General features: G+C 56.1%; 2 protein-coding genes across 3 annotated transcripts; one reads left to right on the forward strand and one right to left on the reverse strand.

Annotated features, from left to right (window-relative positions):
• Positions 1–1,131: 1,131 nt before the first annotated feature.
• LOC138823823 (thiosulfate sulfurtransferase) lies at positions 1,132–6,639 on the reverse strand. The gene is made up of 2 exons (XM_070017386.1): positions 5,999–6,639; positions 1,132–1,584 (listed from the first exon to the last, which is right to left on the reverse strand). The coding sequence occupies exons 1-2, from the start codon at positions 6,591–6,593 to the stop codon at positions 1,286–1,288; spliced, it is 894 nt and encodes a 297-aa protein (XP_069873487.1). The 5' UTR covers positions 6,594–6,639; the 3' UTR covers positions 1,132–1,285.
• A 793-nt stretch (positions 6,640–7,432) lies between these two features.
• LOC138823822 (3-mercaptopyruvate sulfurtransferase-like) lies at positions 7,433–14,411 on the forward strand. 2 transcript variants are annotated; one of them, XM_070017384.1, is made up of 3 exons: positions 7,433–7,517; positions 10,515–11,124; positions 13,705–14,411. In XM_070017384.1, exons 2-3 carry the CDS (start codon positions 10,530–10,532, stop codon positions 14,025–14,027), a joined length of 918 nt encoding a protein of 305 aa, XP_069873485.1. In that variant the 5' UTR covers positions 7,433–7,517; positions 10,515–10,529; the 3' UTR covers positions 14,028–14,411. The 2 variants fall into 2 exon arrangements, with proteins under 2 accessions (XP_069873485.1, XP_069873486.1); XM_070017385.1 differs by lacking the exon at positions 7,433–7,517 and adding an exon at positions 10,278–10,289.
• Positions 14,412–19,715: the final 5,304 nt, after the last annotated feature.

The following is a 19,715-nucleotide window of genomic DNA, read 5'->3' on the forward strand; positions in this document are numbered from 1 at the left end:
ACTAAGTCTGTTCAGAGAAAAGGGAGCAGGGCTCACAGAAGGGCCATTTCATTGGGTCTTGAAGGGAATGCAGTTCAATAATTTAGAAGACACTAAAATATGAAAGGTCTAAATATGCAGGTCAAAGAAGTAGAGGGGGGGATGCTGGCTGGCCAAGCTGGATGCCAAGGGACCAGGGATTGGGCAGGAAGATTAAAATGGAAGGTACGGTGAGGGGCCTCTCTCCCGTGGAGTGAGGGATTCACGGTGTTAACTCTGTGTGTGTGTGTGTGTGTGTGTGTGTGTGTGTGTGTGTGTGAATGCTGGTCCTGGATGCCAAGGGACCAGGGATTGGGCAGGAAGATTAAAATGGAAGGTACGGTGAGGGGCCTCTCTCCCGTGGAGTGAGGGATTCACGGTGTTAACTCTGTGTGTGTGTGTGTGTGTGTGTGTGTGTGTGTGTGTGTGTGTGTGTGTGTGTGTGTGTGTGTGTGTGTGTGTGTGTGTGTGTGTGTGTGTGTGTGTGTGTGTGTGTGTGTGTGTGTGTGTGAATGCTGGTCCTGGGGCTTGAACTCGGGACCCAGGCATAGTCCTCTTAACTCTTTCCCTCAACTGGCACTCTACCATTTGAGCCACAGCTCCCCTCCTGGATTTTGGTGGTTAGCTGGAAATGAGTCCCATTTCTGCCTGGGCTGACTTTGAACTGCAAACCTGAATTACAAGTGTGAGCCACTGCCACCCAGCAAAGTCTTTCTGAAGCCAGAAGGGCACTAAAGCCACAGCCCTCTGCCTCCCTTTGCGGGCTTATAGGCCCCAGCTCCCGAGAGATCCTAGGGTGTGTGACGCCATCTTGGAAGGCCAGCTGTCCCTAGTCCTCCCCACCCTCCCGCAGCTGGAAAGACAGGGCCAGTCCGGCACTGACTTCCTCTCTCTGGCACCCACTTCCTGCCGGGCCTTGCCAGTTGGTCCCAGCATGCTCCAGGACAGAGTGCACCTGACATACGCAGCAATGGCTTTCTCTGTCACCACTGAACAATGTGTCCTCGGGGTGGCCGACAGCTGCAGGCTTGTTGGGGGGAGGGGGGGGGGTCTGAGGAATCTGAAAAGGATGGAAGTGAAGGGCAGGGACAGAACCCAGGGCAGACACATGACTCAGAAAAAGGTGGTTTATTCCAGATGTTTGAAAAGGGTGGGCTCTTGTGCCATCCTAAAAACGGGTCAATCTCCTCTGGCTAGCAGGTGTGAGGCGGCAGGCCATGCCAGCCTCTCTAAACTGGCTACAGTTAGTACGCTGGAGAGGCCGCGCTCAGGCCTTCCCGCCCTTCCCTTGGGACACCCGGGTCTCCGGGGGTGCCCGGCGGAACCACTCCGACCAGGAGCCATCGTAGACGGCCACGTCAGGTTTGCCACAGAGGTAGGCGGCCAGTGCGATGTGGCACGCTGTGACCCCCTTGCGGCACGTGGCGATGAGGGGCTGTGCCAGGTCCACCTTCTTGGCCTGGAACATGGCCCGGAGCTCCTCAGGGCTCTTCTCAAAGCCATCCTTTGTCAAGAAGTCCATGAAGGGCATGTTGAGGGAGCCGCGGATGTGCCCCGACTCCAGTCCTGGATGGTGACAAAGGACATGGGTTAGGGTGAGGAGATGCACGCATGGGGGCCGCACCAGCCATGACTCTAAAGATAGCTTTGCAGCCGGGCGCTGGTGGCTCACGCCTGTAATCCTAGCTACTCAGGAGGCTGAGATCTGAGGATCGCGGTTCAAAGCCAGCCCGGGCAGGAAAGACCGTGAGACTCCTATCTCCAATAAAACCACCAGAAAACCGGAAGTGGCGCTGTAGCTCAAGTGGTAGAGCGCTCGCCTTGAGCTGAAGAGCTGAGGGACAGCGCCCAGGCCCAGAGTTCAAGCCCCACGACTGACAAAAAAAAAAAAGATAGCTTTGTAAGCCAGGCTTGCAATGGTGGCTCACGCCTGTAATCCTAGCTGCTCATGAGGCTGAGATCTGAGGATTGTGGTTCAAAGCCAGCCCAGGCAAGAATGTCCCATGAGACTCCTATCTCCAATTAACCACCAGAAAACTAAAGTAGAGCTGTGGTTCAAAGTGGTACAGCACTAGGCTTGAGCAAGAGCTCAGGGACAGCACCCAGGTCCTGACCGACAAAAGAAAGAAAAAAAAAGAAAGAGGTTGGAAGGAAGGAAAGGAAGGAAGGAAGGAAGGAAGGAAGGAAGGAAGGGAGGAAGGAAGGAAGGAAGGAAGGAAGGAAGGGAGGAAGGAAGGAAGGAAGGAAGGATACAATGATGATACCTGAAGCTTGAAAAATGACACCAGAAGCTTGAGGGGAGCAGAGAGGAGGAGCTGGCCTTCACTCTGTGGTCCTTTCTAGAACCATTTCATACCCAGTGAGGCCCTGTGCCAAAACTGACTTCACATGCAAGCAAGAGAGGCAAAGAGTATAAGCATGGCCGAAGCTGGCTTGGCCTACCGGCCAAAGCCTAGTCAGCCAGTAAGCCATACCCTCAACCCAATTCATCAGGAAGCGGCAGACCCCTCCGCACTGCGCCTCAGTCCACCTGCTGTGGAATGGGGGACGACCTTCTCACCTCACAGGCTGGGAAAGGTTGCCCTGATGTAGGTAAAAGCCCCTGGTGACCCTTAGTAACTGACCCCTTAATAATCCTGGTGCAACAGATGCACAATGAAGCCAGCTATTTTAGAACCCCAAGTTCCAGAATGATCAGCACAGAAGTCCCCTGACTACACAAGTCCCTACTTGTAAACGACAACCGACGACTGTTTCTTCCCGCTGTGATTCTACCTCGTGTGTGTGTGTGTGTGTGTGTGTGTGTGTGTGTGTGTGTGTGTGTGTGTTACCAGTACAGGGGCTTGATCTCAGCGCCTAGGTGTTGTCCCTTTGCTTTTTTACTCAATGCTGGTGCTCTACCATTTGAGCCACAGCTCCACTTCTGGCTTTTTTTGCTGGCTAATTGAAAATAAGAATCTCTTTTTCTCTCTTTCTCTTCTTCCTTCCCCTCTGTTTCTGCATGGCTCCATCTCTTGCAGGCTTGCAGTTTGCTTTCCCCCCAATAAACTTTTTATGCCTGAAAAAAAAAAAGTCTCATGAACTTTCCTGCCTGGTGTGGCTTTGCATGCCAATCCTCAGAGCTCAGCCTCCTGAGTAACTAGGATTATAGGTGTGAGCCACGGTGCCCAGCTTCCATCACATCCTGTCCGCATGGAGATGTTAGTCTGGGTGTACTGGTCAGCTGGGTACTGACCCCTGCCCTAGTGGCACTGGTGACTGCCAGCTTTGAAGGTGGACCTCCCCAAGAAACCCAGCTTCAAGCACTGGGGCCTGCAGGCAGGGGCCGTTGGGGAATGCATTTGGCAGAATGGAAGGATTCTACAAAGGAGGGCCTTTCTGGGGATGAAGCCCGGGGGGTGGGGGAGTGGAGTCCTCCTGGTCACCCCTGAGCTGGGCTCAGGGCCTGTGCCTGGAGAATTTAAATGTGCAGGAGCCACAGCCTGTGCAGGGAGGGAAGGTCTGCCATGAGCCCATGGGCCTAGGACAGAAAACTCTGGAGAACAGCCACCTGGAGCAACGGCTCCATGTTGATCAGAGGCCGGCTGGGCCTCTTGCTTCTCCCTCCCTCCCTGTCCATCCCCAGCTGCAGGCTACTGCCTTCCCTCCCCACAGTGGACAGACCACTGTTCTGGGTCCTCTCAAGACCTTCCCCAGCCTTCACAAAGCCAGGGAGCTGCTTGTCCCGGCATGGATGGAGAGCTCCAGCTCAGAGAGAGCAGGTAACTTGCAGCAAAGGTATGTGTGTTCTTTGACTCCCAGAGCCTCTCAGAAAAAGGAGGCTGAGATAGGGGGAGGATGAATAGCATCTCTTGCTCCTCCTCTTCTCAGAGGTCTAGAATTAGTGTTTGATTTGGGGGAAAGAAGGTGCTGGTGAAGTTGGCAAATGAGGATGATCAGGTTCTAGCTGGATGTGTACACTGAAGGGCAGGAACACTGCTTTGGGCCTTTTCCACTTTTCCTCTTAAAGACCTTGGAATCCAGGGCCTGCAGTCCTACCCGCCAGCCTTGGAGGAGGGGCCGGGACAGAGGGGTTTCTTAGTCCTATGATGAAACAATGAAGTAATATTGTGTACAGTGACCTTTCTCCTCACAACATGGTCCCTGTGTTTGCTTACACACGCACACACGGGCACTGGCCTTGGGAACTAGGCTTGCTTTGATGCTTGCCGACCCAGTGTCCAGTCCCAGCCCCTCTGCACCTGCCTCGGTAGAGAAAATCCTTCTCCCAGCCCCCCCCTCCCCTGGGCAGCAGCACCAGTGCCCTTGCCCTCCCTCTTTGTTCCAGAAAGAACAGACTGCTGGGTACAGGTTCTGTAACAAAAGTGCTCTCCAGGGCTCACCACGGGTCATCACCCCCCCCCCCAGTCCTGACTACCTCTCCAGGAGCAAGAGAGCAAGGCCGACGTGCAGCCCTAAAGGGGCAGCCGGTGCTGCTCCTCCATGAATTACAGCACCCAGTGGGGAAATGCACCATAGCCACACCTAATGCCACACCCAAAGACTCAGGCCTGCAGGACTCCTACCACCCCCCCCCCACCTTAGAAAAATGGCAACAGGGCAGCCGCCTGCCCAGGATGGACAAGTGCCTCAAGCTTCTAAGACCCTGCTTCCAGCTCGGCTAGGGGCAACACCCTGTCAGGACGGCTGGGGCAGGGGGCGTGGCTCAGTGGTAGAGACCTGCCTCACAGGCACGAGTTCAAACCTCCCAGTTTCCTCATCTGTAGAATGGGAATAGTAATTGTGCCTGGCATCAGGTATTTCTCTGTGTGTTTCTGAGAAGGCTAGAAACGCCTCAGGAACCAGCTCCACTGCCCTCACCCCGAGTAACTAACAACAAAATGTGCCTTGAACTCCGGCCAGGAAGGGCTGCAAGCTGCCCATGCCAGCAGTATGATTCTTCACTAGACCTTCTGAGATGACGCCGGGCAAGGAGGGCAGGCGCCTGGAAAAGAGGACTGGAGGACAGAGCCCTGCAGTCTCCAGCTCTGCTATCTAGGTGTGCAGCCTTGACCTGCCTTCGACCCCGCTTCTGTGTGCTTCACCCCTCCCCTCTTCCCAGGAGGTGACCAAGTCCAGCTCTAAGACTCCTAAAGAGATTTCCCAGCATTCTCCCCTTCCCACTTCGGGCCCACAAAGGAAGAGACATTTTGCAACAAGTTAGGTAAAAGTTAGTACAGAACTTAAATGCGGGCAAAGCAGTTGCTCTCATAGGGAGATGCTGGCCACAGGTCCTGGGGCTAGGAAGGGCAAGATTTCCTCTGTGGTTAGAAGCTTCTAGAAGCAGCACCTCCTCTCCAGAAGCTCCTCTCTTGCCCCTGTACTCCCCTTGTGCACAGGGAGCCCAAGAACCATCTCAGCCAGACACCTTCCTGGCACTGGGAGGGCTATGCCCAGTTCTAGCTGCTGGTTTGAAACAAAGTAGCATGGGGTTCAAGTCCTGACTCTGCCATTGAACTGAGCAAGTAACTTACAAAGGGTTTCACTGGGGCAACAATGCAGGGCCAAGCATCTACAATGTGCACTGCTCCACAGCTGCCTGGGGAAGGTTTACTGGCATGGCCTTTGCAAACCCCAGACAGGGGCCCAGGCCAGCGGGCCCCTCCAATGCCAGGAGGGCACTGTGGGTGCCTATGAGGTTTCCGGGGGTCAGGGGGTGTCCTGACATGGCTTCTATTCAGCCCTCACAGCAGGATGCCCTTTGGTACTTGTGAGTGTATGGAGAGGACATGGGGGGACCCTGTCACCAGTCACCCCTGCGGAAGCCACTTGTCAGCACAGCTCTGGAAACGACACAGTGACAATTTGAAGAAGCCCACCCCTGCCCTGTTAGCAGAAGGGCAGCAAGGCTTCCAGGGTGGGCAGGGCAGGGGAACAAAATCCTGGATAGGGCCCGGGGGGCCCTGACTTCCATCCTCCCCAGGGAGCACAGGCGACCTACCCACGGCATCCGGCTCCGGCTCCGTGCCCAGGTACCGTCCTTGGGCTCTGGAATCCACCAGCTGGAACCTTTTAGACTCCATGTTCTCCATGACCTGCTCATAGGTCTTGAGCAGGGAGCGGTTCAGGGTGGCTTTGAAAACGGCGGGCTCGGGGCGTGAAGGCTCCGAGGTGACCGGGTGTCCCTCCTTCAGCCAGTTCCGGAAGCCACCGTTGAGCACGGACACGGTGCGGTGGCCGAAGACGCGGAACATCCACCAAACCCGCGGGGCGTAGAAGCTGCCCAGGTCGTCGCCGTCGTACACCACCACGTGCGTGTCGTTGCCGATGCCCAGGCGGCCCACGTAGTCCCCGAAGAAGGCCTCGCTGGGCAGCATCATCTCGTAGGGGGAGGCCGTGTCCCTGCACTCCTCGATGTCAAAGAAGGAGGCCCCCGGCACGTGGCGCTCCTGGTACTCCTGGCGCGCCCGGCGGGTTCCGGGCGAGTACCAGGACGCGTCCAGCACCCTCAGGCCGGGGCCCAAGTGGCCGGACCGGAGGGACTCCGCCAGCCACTTGGTGGAGACCAGCGCCCGGTACAGCACCTGCTGAACCATGGTGTCGGCTCGGCGTGTCACCTGGCAGCGGGGCGGGAACCAGGAAAGAGAGCGGCCTAAGAGGCTGCGCCGGGGGGCGGGGCGGGAGGTGGGGCCGGGCGCGTGTTGTTTATGCACGCGGGGGGGGAGGAGGGAGGGGTCCGTGTACCCCCCCACGCACACACCGCGCGCCCCGCGCCCCGCGTGCACAGGGGGCGGGCGAGCTCCCGCGCGCGCGCGCGCGCGCACTGGGACGCGGGGGCTCGGCTCACCCAGCTGCACCCACCACTCCCCCTCCGGATCCTGCAGGGAGAACCGGGACCACACGCACCGGAGAGGCCCGATTGGCTAGGAGGGCAGAACCGGGGCGCCCCGGACGCAGGGGGCTCCCCCTACCGCCCTGGCTGCCTCTCCGGCCCCCTCTCCCGGCAGCTTGGGTTCACCCCACGGCCGCGGCCGCCCCTGGCTTCGGAAACTACGCCCCAGAGTCCGCCCCGCTCACGCCACCGGGGGCCTCCCCGAAGCCACAGGTGGGGCCCGCCCGGAGCCGCCGCACTCACTGGCCCGGGCCGCCGCGCGCTGGCGCTCGTCCCCGCCCGCCGCGCTCGTCCCCGCCTTTAAACCCCGAGCCCGCGGCGCCCCCGGGCGGCGCGAACCATCGAGCGAACCTCGCGGGGGGGTGGGGGAACCGGGCGCCTCTCGCCGGCCGTCCGCACCGGCCCGCGCCGCGGCGCCGGGCCCCGGCTCGCCGCCCCCCGGCCCCGCGCCGCCGCCTCCGAGCGCCCCGGAGGGAGGCCGCCGGGGAGCGCGGACTCCGGGCGCGGGCGCCGCCGCGGGACGCGGACGCCCCCCCTCCCGCCCGGCCGGTGGGAGGCGCGGACCGCGGGGCTCCCAGGGGCCGCCGCGGGGGCCGCGCCCCAGTCTCCTCCCTTCGGCGGGCTGCAGGTTGGTGGCCCGGGGAGGGGACCTCTGCGGGCGCGGGGATGGGGGTGCCGTGGCGGAGCCGGGGAGCCCTGAGACCGGGGAACCGCGGCCCACCGCCTTTCCGTAGGGGGAGGGCGGTCTTTGGGGTGCCAGCGTGGGACCCGGCCGGAGGCGGAAGCGCCGTTTAGGAAAGAGGGGGCGTTCAGGGCTCCCCCAAGTCACCCTCGGGAGGAGTGCAGCCCCCTCGGCCGGGGACCCCGCGCAGACCGGCCAGGGCGCGGCGCGTGGGGGGGGGGGCTTGGCCTGGTGCCACCGGGGCTGGAGGACCAAAAAGAGGCCACTGGGGGAGGCCCAGGTGGGGGGGGCCCTGAGCCCCAGCACCCCCCCCCCGCCGCCCCCGCGGGAGGGGGGCAGGAAACTGGCAGAGAATTTACTGGAGGGGAAAGAAAGTGACATTTGTCACAGGCCTGGCCTGGGCCTGGCCAGCCTCCCTGTCGGTCCATGAGGACCCGCGCTAGGCCAGAAACTTTCCCAGACACAGGAGAGGCAGAGCCGGGCCCCAGGGCCGAGGGGGGAAGGGGGGGGAAGGGGGAGGGGGAATTGCCTTTGTTTACCTTAAAAAAAAAAACCCAAAACTTGTGACTTTTTCTGGCAGTTGCTTTGGGTTGAATTTTCTTGACTGAATTTATATAAGTTAATTTGTAACAAGGACTGTTTAAACATCAACTGGCAAAATTCCCTTAACTCTAACTTTAGCTCTTGCAGACTGTGCAGTCACGCTGGGCAGCCATCCCCTGGCGTCCCTCCCCACCCCACCCCCTTCTTTAAAAATTGGTATTTCGTTGAAATGTTTGTTGTAGCATGTTGTAAAATAAAATTAAAATAAAAATTCAAATATTGTACTGGGTGGCTCACACCTGTAATCCTAGCTGAGAGCTAAGGATCACAGTTCAAAGCCAGCCCAGGCAAGAAAGCAAAAAAAAGTTAGAAGTAGAGAGAGAGAGTGCAAGTGGTAGAGCACCAATCTTGAGCCAAAAGCTAAGGGACAGTACCCAGTGCCTCCCACCACACACACACACACACACACACACACACACACACACACACACACACACACACACACACACACACACACACACACACACACACACACACACACAAGTGGTAGAGCACCAATCTTGAGCCAAAAGCTAAGGGACAGTACCCAGTGCCTCCCACCACACACACACACACACACACACACACACACACACACACACACACACACACACACACACACATCAAACCTTGGAGCCTTGATAGTAGGAAGAGGAGGGTCCTGGAAGATCCAAGTGTCTGAGCTTCTAATAATGGGCCGTGGGCTCAGACTAGCCTTCAGATGGGCCTGGGGCTATTCTATATGTCCTATGGTTCTTCCCCCACACTCCCAAAATTCTTCCTAGTGATCCTGACCCGTGCCTCACAGGTACCAGGTCCCTTTGCTTGATCCCTGACCCTCAGGGACACCCATGGCCTGCCCTCACAGACCCTCCTCTAAGGCCCCAGGTCCTTACTGATTGTGCCAATCAAGCCAGGAGAATGGGGCTCCTCTGAAATTGTATCCCCTGGAAATTAAAATTCTGGATTTACTGCTATTGGGAAGTAATGGAAGAAATCCTGGGATTTCATGGAACTGATTAATGATTATTCTGGCCAGACATAGCTCATACACTGCGGCGGTACCTCTGTTTTCCTCATTTAATATCTATGAGAGGGAGGTGGGAAACTCAATGATAAACAAATGGGGGCTGGGAAGGTGGCTCAGTGGTAGAGTGCTTGCCTCCCATGCATGAGGCCCTGGGTTCAATTCCTCAGCCCCACATAAGCAGGAAAAAGCCAGAAGTGGTGTTGTGGCTCAAGTGGTAGGGCACTAGCCTTGACCTGAAGAGCTGAGGGACAGCGCCCAGGCCCAGAGTTCAGCCCCCCCCCAAAAAAAATGAGCCTCATACCCCAACATTCCTGCACAACAGTTAAGCCGTGCAGTGGAACTTGTACTGGGGAAGGGGGACCTCTGACTCCCAGCCAGAGTTATCTCCACCCTAAATGGATCCTGGGAAGTGATGAGCCAGGTGTCTCTAGGAGCTGCTCTGGTCATGATGGAGGTTTTCAAAGATGCCTTGCCTTCCCCAGAATTATCTAGCTCCGGTGATACTGGAATTACCCTTTAGCCAAAGCCCCTCAGCCACTTCCTTATCCTAGAGTCAAGCTGAGCCCCTGAAAAGGTCAAACACCTCCTCCTAGAGCTGTTCCTTCCACACATACCCCCAAACCCCGACACCCCCCCCCCCGTAGGGGCTTCTCTGCGTACACCGAACCCAGGCCCTTCCTCAATCGCGTCCACTGAGCAGGCTCCTCTTTATACAGGGGCCTTGGCAAAGTCAAGTCCCTCAGTATCCAGCACAGGGCCTGACTTAGGGAAGGAAGCAGACTTTGTGCACCCCGGTGTCCCCCTCAGTGACAATTTGTACCAACCCCTAGGAGGCATCCTCCCACTGGTGGGACTGTCTCCCCTCTACCCTCTTTGTGGGGTACACGGGGGCTGGGAGGACTCTGTGGGCCCCAGCAAGCACGTTCTGCCCCAAAAGGAATATAGGGCATAGGATGCCTGGTGAATAAGCTAATGAATTCCACCAGGACTTGGTTGGCTGCCAACGAAGCCGGAGTGCATCTCAGGGAGGGGCTAAGACTTTGACCCTGCTTGTCTTTATGATGCCAGCCAGGGCTCACTCACAGGTAGCCAGGGCTCACTCACAGGTAGCCCGGACCCAGCAAGAGAGGCCCAGTGTCACCGGAGTCTGGGTTTGGGCTTGGGTCACCCCACCTCCAGCAGTGTGTGCCTGTCTGGACCCTGCCTTGTGGTGCTGGAGACCCTCCTGTGAACCAGCGCCCAGCAGCGCCCAGCAGTGCAGATCCTCTCCCCGTGGGAAGGGCCTCTTCCTCCCCCCCCTCCTGACAGCTTTCGTGTCCCCTGCCTTGCAGAGTGTCACTGACGCCATGGTCACCCCTCAGCTCTTCCGCGCTCTGGTGTCATCGCAGTGGGTGGCCGAAGCCCTGAGGTCACCAGGCGCCGGGAAGCCCCTGCAGTTGCTGGACGCCTCCTGGTATCTGCCCAAGATGGCCCGCAACCCACGACGTGAGTTTGAAGAACGCCACATCCAAGGCGCTGCTTTCTTCGATGTGGATCACTGTAGTGACCACACATCCCCCTATGACCACATGCTGCCCAGTGCCAAGCAGTTCGCCGAGTATGCGGGCAGCCTGGGCGTGGGTGAGAACACGCACGTCGTGGTCTACGACGGCAGCGACCAAGGTCTCTTCTCGGCACCCAGGGTCTGGTGGATGTTCCGTGCCTTCGGCCACCACACCGTGTCACTCCTCGACGGAGGCCTCCGCCACTGGATGAGCCAGGGCCTTCCCCTCAGCGCTGGCAAAACCCAACCGAAGCCGGCCACATTCCACGCGAAGCTGGACACCTCCTTCCTCAAGACCTTTGAGGACATCAAGGACAATCTGGAGTCCAGGCACTTCCAAGTGGTGGACGCCCGCGCTTCTGGCCGGTTCCGGGGCATCGAGCCCGAGCCCCGAGAGGGTAAGCCCTGGGCTTGGGGTTGACGGAGCCCCAGCCATTGTCTGAGCCTTGTCCTGGTCTTTTATTATTTTTAGGAGAGGAGTGATTGTGTGTGTGTGTGTGTGTGAACATGGACTACTTCTAAGGCCTTGAACTCAGGGCTTGGGCACTGTCCTTGCTCAGGGCTAGCACTCTACCACCTGAGCCGTAGATCCACTTCCAACTTTTTGCTGGTTAGTTGCAGATAAGAGTCTCACAGACTTTCCTGCCTAAGCTGGCTTTGAACTGTGATCCCTAGATCTCAGCCTCCCAAGTAGCTAGGATTCCAGGTGTGAACCATCTGTACCTGGCTAGCCGCGGTCTTTCGAGCGTATCCCCTGGGCTCAAGATTGGAGTTCAGTCCTCCAGGCCCTGCTCTCCCTTGAAATCCAGACAGCACCTGCTTCACGTTCTCTCCAACCTCAAGCTGTAACCCCCGGTGCCACGTGAGAATGTGAGAACCCAAACTGCCCTGCCCCAGCCCTGGGCATGCGTGGGGTCAGTGTGGAGTGGCAGGAAGCAGGACCCAGCTTGGGACAGGTCCTGGTCTGCTCTAACCTGCAGGCCACAGGAGCACGGGCAGGCCTCCAGGCTACATGGGGACAGAGTCTCACAAGGGCCAGGCTTGGGACGGGAGAACTGAAGAGGTGCTTGCTGCCACCCGTGGTGGTGCCAGGGGCTGGTTCCCCCGATGCGAGGCAGTGGGACAGCTCCGACTACTGCAGGAGGACCCCCACAGAGCAGACTGGCCCTGCCCATGCTCATGGGGCCTTTCAGAGAGGCACTGGGCTTCATGTCCAAAAGCTCTGCACCTGTGGATTTCACCAATCGCAAATTTAAAAAGTTAACAAAGTTGTAGCCCGGCGCTGGTGGCTCACGCCTGTAATCCTAGCTACTCAGGAGGCTGAGATCTGAGGATCGCGGTTCAAAGCCAGCCCGGGCAGGAGACACCGTGAGACTCCTATCTCCAATAAAACCACCAGAAAACCGGAAGTGGCGCTGTAGCTCAAGTGGTAGAGCGCTCGCCTTGAGCTGAAGAGCTAAGGGACAACGCCCAGGCCCAGAGTTCAAGCCCTACGACCGACAAAAAAAAATAAAAAATAAAAAAAGTTAACAAAGTTGTGTCTATATGTCCAAGGTACAGACTTTTTACCTTAAAATCCTTAAATGTAGCAGACCGTTCTTACCTGTGAGATCTGAAGATTGTAGTTCGAAGCCAGCCCAAGCAGGAAATGTCTGTGAGACTCTTATCTCCAATCAACTAGCCAAAACTAGAAATGGAACTGGGCTCGTTATTGAGTGCCAGCCTTGAGGGGAAAAGCCAAGAGACAGCCCCCAGGCCCTGAGTCTAAGCCCCAGTACTGGGACGTGTGTGTGCACACGTGTGCGCGTGCACACACACATACACACACACACAGAAATAACTAAAGCAAAAAATGGCTGGGGACAGAGCTCAAGTGTTAGTTCCCTGAATGGAAATGTTGAGGCCCTGAGTTCAGACTCAGTACGTATGCACACGCAGAGGCGGGAGGAAGGGTAGAATGAACTCGCTGCTCTGTGCATAGCTCTTTTCGGGGGTCCCTCGACCAACTGTGACAAGGAGTGAGTGATGCACGCCTCGAGGCCCGCGGTCAAGCTGACAGGGGTAAAGGCTTGGCAGCGCACAGGAACGTCGCTCACCGCCCTCACCAGGCCCGCTGCACAGCCCCCGGCCCTGCCACGTGCACCTGCCTGTAGCTCACCATCTCAGCCCAGCAGAGAGGGACGCGGTCTTTGCTTGTTGAGGCTCCAGGCTGTGAAGCGCTAACTTTCTAGTCTCAGATGACCTGGCCTGAAACCCTCTGCCTACTTGCAGCTGGGGCAAGCTAGTCTCTCGGAACCTTATTCTTCTCATTGGTACAAAGAGGGGTGCTCACTCCTCACCCATAGAGAGCTGAAAGAGAAAAATGCCACTGCGGGCATCTAGACGGTGGCCAGCACAAAGCAGACATGCAGAAATACCAACTCTTAAAATGAGTGTTGTTTGTGCTGCACCCACCTGGGGCCAGCAGAGAGCCTTTTTGTTCTTCTCACCTCTACCACACTGGCAGTCATCCTCATTCCTCGGCTACCATGCTGCAAGTTCTAGCCGGGCAGGGACTATGTCTCTTGTTCTGTCACCCCCACAGGCAGGGGGCAGAGTCAAGAGACCTGGCCCCCAGAATGGCTTTAACGGAGTCTGAGTCTTCAGCCCTCAGCTGGCAATTTGTAGATGCACTAATTTAGCTGAGTGTTTGGGTGTTTTTGAGACAGGGTTTTACTATGTAGCTCAGACTGTAGCCTCACATTCATGATCCTCCTGTCTCAGCCTCCTGAACACAGGCATGTACTACCAGGCCTGGCCATTAGGTGGCTCTTTACCGAGCATCTGTACCACAGGACTGCCTCTCACTAATGCCTGAGTTTTGTGGCTGGAAGGACTACACAGGTTTGGCATCTTCTCAGCACTGCAGGTCTTCAGTCCTGGAACACCATTTATACCATTCTAACATGCTTTCCCTCCCTTCTGCTCTCTTGCCATAGGCATCGAACCTGGCCACATCCCCAACAGTGTGAACATCCCCTTCACAGAATTCTTGACCGAGTCCGGTCTAGAGAAGAGTCCCGATGAAATCCGCCGTCTGTTCGAGGAGAGGAAGGTGGACCTGTCCCGGCCCATAGTGGCCACATGCGGCTCTGGCGTCACGGCCTGTCACGTGGCGCTGGGGGCCTACCTCTGTGGCAAGGCCGACGTGCCCATCTACGATGGCTCCTGGGTAGAGTGGTACATGCGTGCCCGACCAGAGCGCATCATCTCAGAGGGCCGGGGAAAGACCATCTCAGAGGGCCGGGGAAAGACCTACTGAGGCTGGGCGGGACACAGGTCCCCGTGGGTCTAACCAGCAGGGCCAGCCTGGTCCTTCCGACTCCACTTTGCCAAAAAGAGGGAGAGGGAGAGGAAGGAAGGAAGGAAGGAAGGAAGGAAGGAAGGAAGGAAGGAAGGAAGGAAGGAAGGAAGGAAGGAAGGAAGGAAAGAAGGAAGGAAGAAAGGCGTTTCCTCATCCAGCTCAGGTGGCCCCCAGGGGACATCCCAGAGACCGGGAATCTCATTGGCTCATGGGCTGTAGTGGGGGCGGGGAGAAGGTAGCGATGGGAGGTGCTGAGGGAGGGAGGCCAGGACTTGGAACTTGCTAAGCTGGGGACACCTCCCTTCTGCCTTCCTGCTGAGGAAATAAAAGCCAAGCTTGAAATCCTTGTAGCTTTCTGCGAGGAGCCATAGTGCCTGCGAGCCAGCAGAGGGTGCTCTGGGAACTTCCCGTCTTAGGAATCCTCTTGCTGCCTTCTGAGCTGTCCTGGGACCCCAGGGCCCCCCCCCCCATCTCTGTGACTACAATGCTCCCTGGTGAACCGTCTGCTCCCACCATCTTGCCACCCTACTTGCGCTTCTGTCCTGTTGAGGGTGCCTACCCTGTGATGTTTCTAGAACTGCACCCCAAACCCCTCCACAAATGTGCACTGTGCATCTCAGGAGTGAAGCGGAGCCTGAGGCTGCTCCAGCCTCGTCAGGATGCTCTGGGAGGGGCTGAGTTTACCCTACTTGGAAGGAAAGGGGTCCTAAACCCTTTGAGTTCCTGCTCACAGCCTGGTCTCTGCGCCTCCTGGGTGAAGGGACTTGGGGGCACCGGCCTCTGCTACAGAGGGCTGGGCTCCCTGCACGGACCTCCACATTGATCCTCTGAGAAGTCCCCAGGGATCTCTGGGTGAGCCCCCTCCCCCATGTCTTTCCAGTCCCCTGATGCCATGCAGGTGGCAAAATCATAGGCCCGATGTCCCTAGGGAAAACCTCACAGGTGACTTTTGTCTACTTCCTCCTTTAAAAGCTGGTCCTAGAAGGGCGGTGACTCAGGAAGCTGAAGGTGTGTTTAGGGTTGAGCAGGCCCAGGCAGTGGCTTGCTGACTGAATCCTCTCTACTCCTGGTCTCCCCCCACCCCCACTCCCCACCATCCCCACCCACATCACCTTCCTTCTCTCCCCTCCCCCCCCCCCCAGCCAGAGCCCGTGACAGGTTGGGGCTGACAGCACAGAGCCCTAAGGGAAGTCTGCCTGTCCACCACTCCTATCCTTGCCTAGAAAGTCCATCACGGTGTCTAGTTAGAAGGAGCCATGTGGGAACCCAGCCAAGTCCAGCCTGGGGGTTCTCCTGGCTCAGGGCTCCCCCACCCAGGCTGTGCGATCGCTGTCCACTGTCTATGTCTTGTCACTCAGGATGCTTTGTGATATCCTCCCTACTGGATGCCCAGAGCAAGAGACGCAGTGACACCCAACCACAGTCTGGGAACCATGGGCTGGGGGGGGGGGGCGGGGGGAGCTCGCAGGCTCCTGGGTTCAGACAAGCCCTGGTGGGGTGGGGGTGGGGGGGCAGAGGTTTCTCCAGCACCCCAGGGGGACCTTGGGCAATGGGGTTTCAGCACAAGGCTTGGATTTGCCTTTGGCCCTGGTCTAGCCAGGAACACAAAGCTGACCCACCATGCGCCGCTTCTCTCCTGGGAAGGAAGGTTCTGGACGGGTCTGGACAAGCTCACGGGAGAGTTTTTTCCGAACAACCCAGGACCATCCCTGGGCTGCATGCCACCCACTCTCCGTGGCTCCCCAGCCCCTGCCAGCGCCCCTCCCCTCCCCCATGTGTTCCAGGGAGGAACTTAGCACACCAGGCATGCAGATGATGCAAGCCTCTTCTGCTTGGTTAATATTTGCTGAGCGCCCCTTCGGCATTAGGGACAGTGGGAAACGCATTTCTCAACCGGGCCTCAGCCAGCTGCCTCAACCCTGTTTCTGCTCCATGGATGGCTACTGCAAGAGAACACGGTCAAAGTTCCCCTCCCTGACCCCCTCTGGCGGAGAATGGACGATGCTGAGATGTGGTCTCATCAGAGGAAGGGGAACAGACAGACTCAGCCCTGCCAAGCGTAGGGCCGGTCTGGAGTCAGACTGCTGGGGAGGCGGGCAGCCCTCCTACTCGGAGACCCTCAGCTTTGCTAGTTAGATCAGTCGCTTGAAGGAAGACACAATTTCCAGGTTAACTGAAACTCCTCATTTTAAACACGGAGGGAACCACAGTACCCTAAGTGGGGTGGGGTCCACCTGCGCCTCCACTTCCCTTCATGTCTTTAGGGCACCTGGCTAAAGTCAGAGGCCCACTTCCCTAAGGAGTGGCCCAACCCTTAGGACTTTTCCAACAAAAGAACTGAGGACTTTCATCCCCTCCATACAGGTGAAGACTGTGGCCACCAAGGGTGCATTCACTTGCACCCTGTAAAGATTCCCTCCCTGTCTTCAGCATGGCAGCCGGCTGGGCAGAGAACAATACAAGGAAGTGCGTGATCACCTGTGATCACTTCTTGGGGTGAGCCGAGTGCATCAGAGGTCATGACAGGCATGATCCAGGAGACCCTAGCATCAGCTCTTCCTCCTCTGCCTCGTCCCCTGGGAGCTCCAGCCCCCTGCAGCCCCGCCGCTGCCTTGTGTGATCTTCCCTATTTCTAAACCACAACCGGCCGGAAGTCAGCTAGATGCCCAGTAAGAAAGCAGGTGAGTGCAGTTGCCTGAAGAATGCCCGCGGCCTGCCCCAGTGCCAGAGCGGAAAAGGGCGGCCAGTGGCCAGTGACTGGACATTTCTCATGCTGATTTCAAGAAAAAGAAAGCAAGAAGAGGTGTGGACATTAGGGTTTTTTTGGGGGGGGGTACTATTTTTGCTAGTACTGGAGCTTGAATTCAGGGTCTAGGTGCTGTTCCTTGACTTTTTCCACTCAAAGCTAGCACTCAACATTTGTGCTACAGCTCTACTTCTGGCTGTGTGTGTGTGTGTGTGTGTGTGTGTGTGGTTAAGTAGAGATAAGACACTTGCCAACTTTCCTTCCCCATGCTGGCTTAGAACCACGACCCTCAGATCTCAGCCTTCTGAGTAGCGAGGATTACAAGTGTGAGCCATCAGTGCCCCGCTTCATTCTTTCTAAATAACTACGTTGAGGACAGAGCCCACGCCTGGGTTCTGCATGCTGGGAATGCATGGAAGAGTACCAGTGAGAGGGTACAGGCTTCTTCAGGATAAGAAGAGCCATGTGGAAGAAGGTTGGACCACAGCAATGTACTTAATGCTGTGGAAAATGTACTGACCACTGTGTACAAATGGCAAAGATGGAAATTTTAATGTGATGTGTATTTTACCATACTTTATAGAGAGAGAGAGGGAAAGGGAGGTTTCTTTAGAATGTATTTTTTAAAACAAGGATACAGGAGGTGGTTTGGGGGGGGTCCCCTTAGTCAAATCTTAGTTTGAGTACCAAATTAATAGTAACAGATTATTATGCATATAATAAAGTAGGAATCTGAGAGTTATAGAAGTGAATGATATGTCAGTGCAGGAAAGAGATGGGAGATTTCTTTTGTGGATCACCATTGAGAAATGTTGAAGGAAGGCTGGAATTAGAAACTCACAGCTTGGCTCTGGTTACTACAGGCAAGAGCAATCAGAGATCATTAAAATCGGTGGGAAAGAATTTAGCTTGATGAGACATGGAATATTAATATGGTCTCGTGGTATCTCCTCATCAAAAGGGAAGAGTCACTGCATAGCTTGGGAACCTGGCAGGCAGGTACCACCTTAACAAAAGAAAAAAATGGTTTCCTCCCCAGGAATGGGCTACAGAGACACCCTATCCTGTAGGACAGGCTGCAAACACGTGACTGCTCTCGGGTTCCGGCCAAAAAATTGTCCTAGTGTGTCTAACACGAAACACTTACAAGCCAGCTCACACCAGGGATCATGTCACAAAATCAGTCACCTGACAGAAATGTGCAGACCCATAGGCTTTTAGCAGGGTTTTTTCTCTCTCTCTCTTTTGCTAGAAAGCATTGTAGTGAGACAAATGGAGATGAGAAGACTTTTGTAGATTAGCTAAAATGTATCCTGTCAATGTTACTTTCCATGTTCTGCTCATTGTACTGTTTCTGGGAGAGAATGTCCTTGATTTTAGGAACTCTGAAAGGTTTAGGAATGAAAGGTCATTGGCTCTGTAATGTACTCAAGAACAGTTTGGAAAAACAAGAAAGATTCAGAGAGAGGATGAAAACTCCCAAGTTTCACATTTATTAGAGATATCTTAAAATTATTTGTCCCAACATTTCTCTAAGCCTGAAATTATTTTCTAAATGACATGGGTGGGTTTCTGTTAGTTTGTTTCTGCTGTTGTTTTTAAGATTTCCCGACTGCATTTCTGCCAGGACTGCTGACCACAGACCTTAGTCCTTAGACCACCTGCAGCAGCTCTCAGACTGAAGCGTTTAAGGACTTGTCTTGGAAACCTTAGAAAAACTACAGTGCTTGCCCACATCAGGGACAGGAGAGACACCCCAGAACAGAACGGCTGGAAAGCTGGTTGATGGGGTTCTTGGAATGCCTCCCGTTTCTGAGTGACAGAGCAGAAGGAAAGCCATGTATACAGCCTACCCTGTCTGTCCTGGATTCTGCGCTGTGAAGCCCAGTGGAGGCCATCCTTGAATAGCGACCCAGGTGCTAATCAGAGGCATGGCCCAAGAAGGAAACGGTACTACTGTGAGCCACCCTCAGCAGTAGGGGCCCTAAAGAGTTCACTTGGGAAAAAAATGACCCAGCTTGAACCATGCATTCTGGCCAAAGCAAAACCATGTTGAAAGGCCAAGGGTGAAAGCCCCGGGCCTGATAGACCTTTCTTATCCTTTCCTCCTCTCCTACCTCCACCCCACTGCCAGGCTGGGAGCCCTCCAAGCGCCCTCTGTTGGTGGAAAGGAGCAGTGCCCAGGCCCAGGTGGTCCAGCCTGGCCTAGGCAGGTCTACAGCCCTGCCAAAGCCAGCTGAATCTCCACGGGAGGCAACTGCCCCAACCTCTACCAATGTGAACTCAGCTTCCTGCAGTTTGCAGATGTTACTGGCTGCCCTGGGAACTCAAGGGGAGGGTCTGGGTCTCACCCATTCCTGACCAGCTCAGCCTTTGAGGCAGGCTTGGTGATTATATATAGACATTTGGGAAAGTTCAAGGTAAAAATCCCAAAGACACACTTGTTAGACATGTTCAAGCCCTACCAATGCTTAGGCTGAGGATGCTGTTTCTGGTCCAGGACTTGGCACATAGTAGGTGCTCAGTAAAAGGATATGAAGTGAGATTTGAGTAGGTAAGTACCTACCTCACTAACTGATTTGGGGTGTTATGAGGCAGAGATTCATACCCAGAACATGGGCCTCCAAAGCCTGTTGGAATATTTGTCTGGTCAGATGCCTGTCACTTTACTGATTACACCCCTTCCTCTCTTTGAGTGACCTGAAGAGGTTCAGGTTCAAACCCAGCAGTCCCCCCACACACACCCACAAACCAAGCAGCGGGACCAACCCCCAGGCAGCAAGAGGACTTGATTTGACATGAAGAACATGACAAGGACTGGAGAGGAATCAGAGGATTGTGGCATTCTCCACTCGGGGAGCAGAATACAAAGTACCCAGCGGAGATGAGTGACATCTTCT

Source organism: Dipodomys merriami, unplaced genomic scaffold (assembly GCF_024711535.1).
Source record: "Dipodomys merriami isolate MVZ:Mamm:240054 unplaced genomic scaffold, mDipMer1.0.p SCAF_1231, whole genome shotgun sequence".
Lineage (NCBI taxonomy): Eukaryota > Metazoa > Chordata > Mammalia > Rodentia > Heteromyidae > Dipodomys > Dipodomys merriami.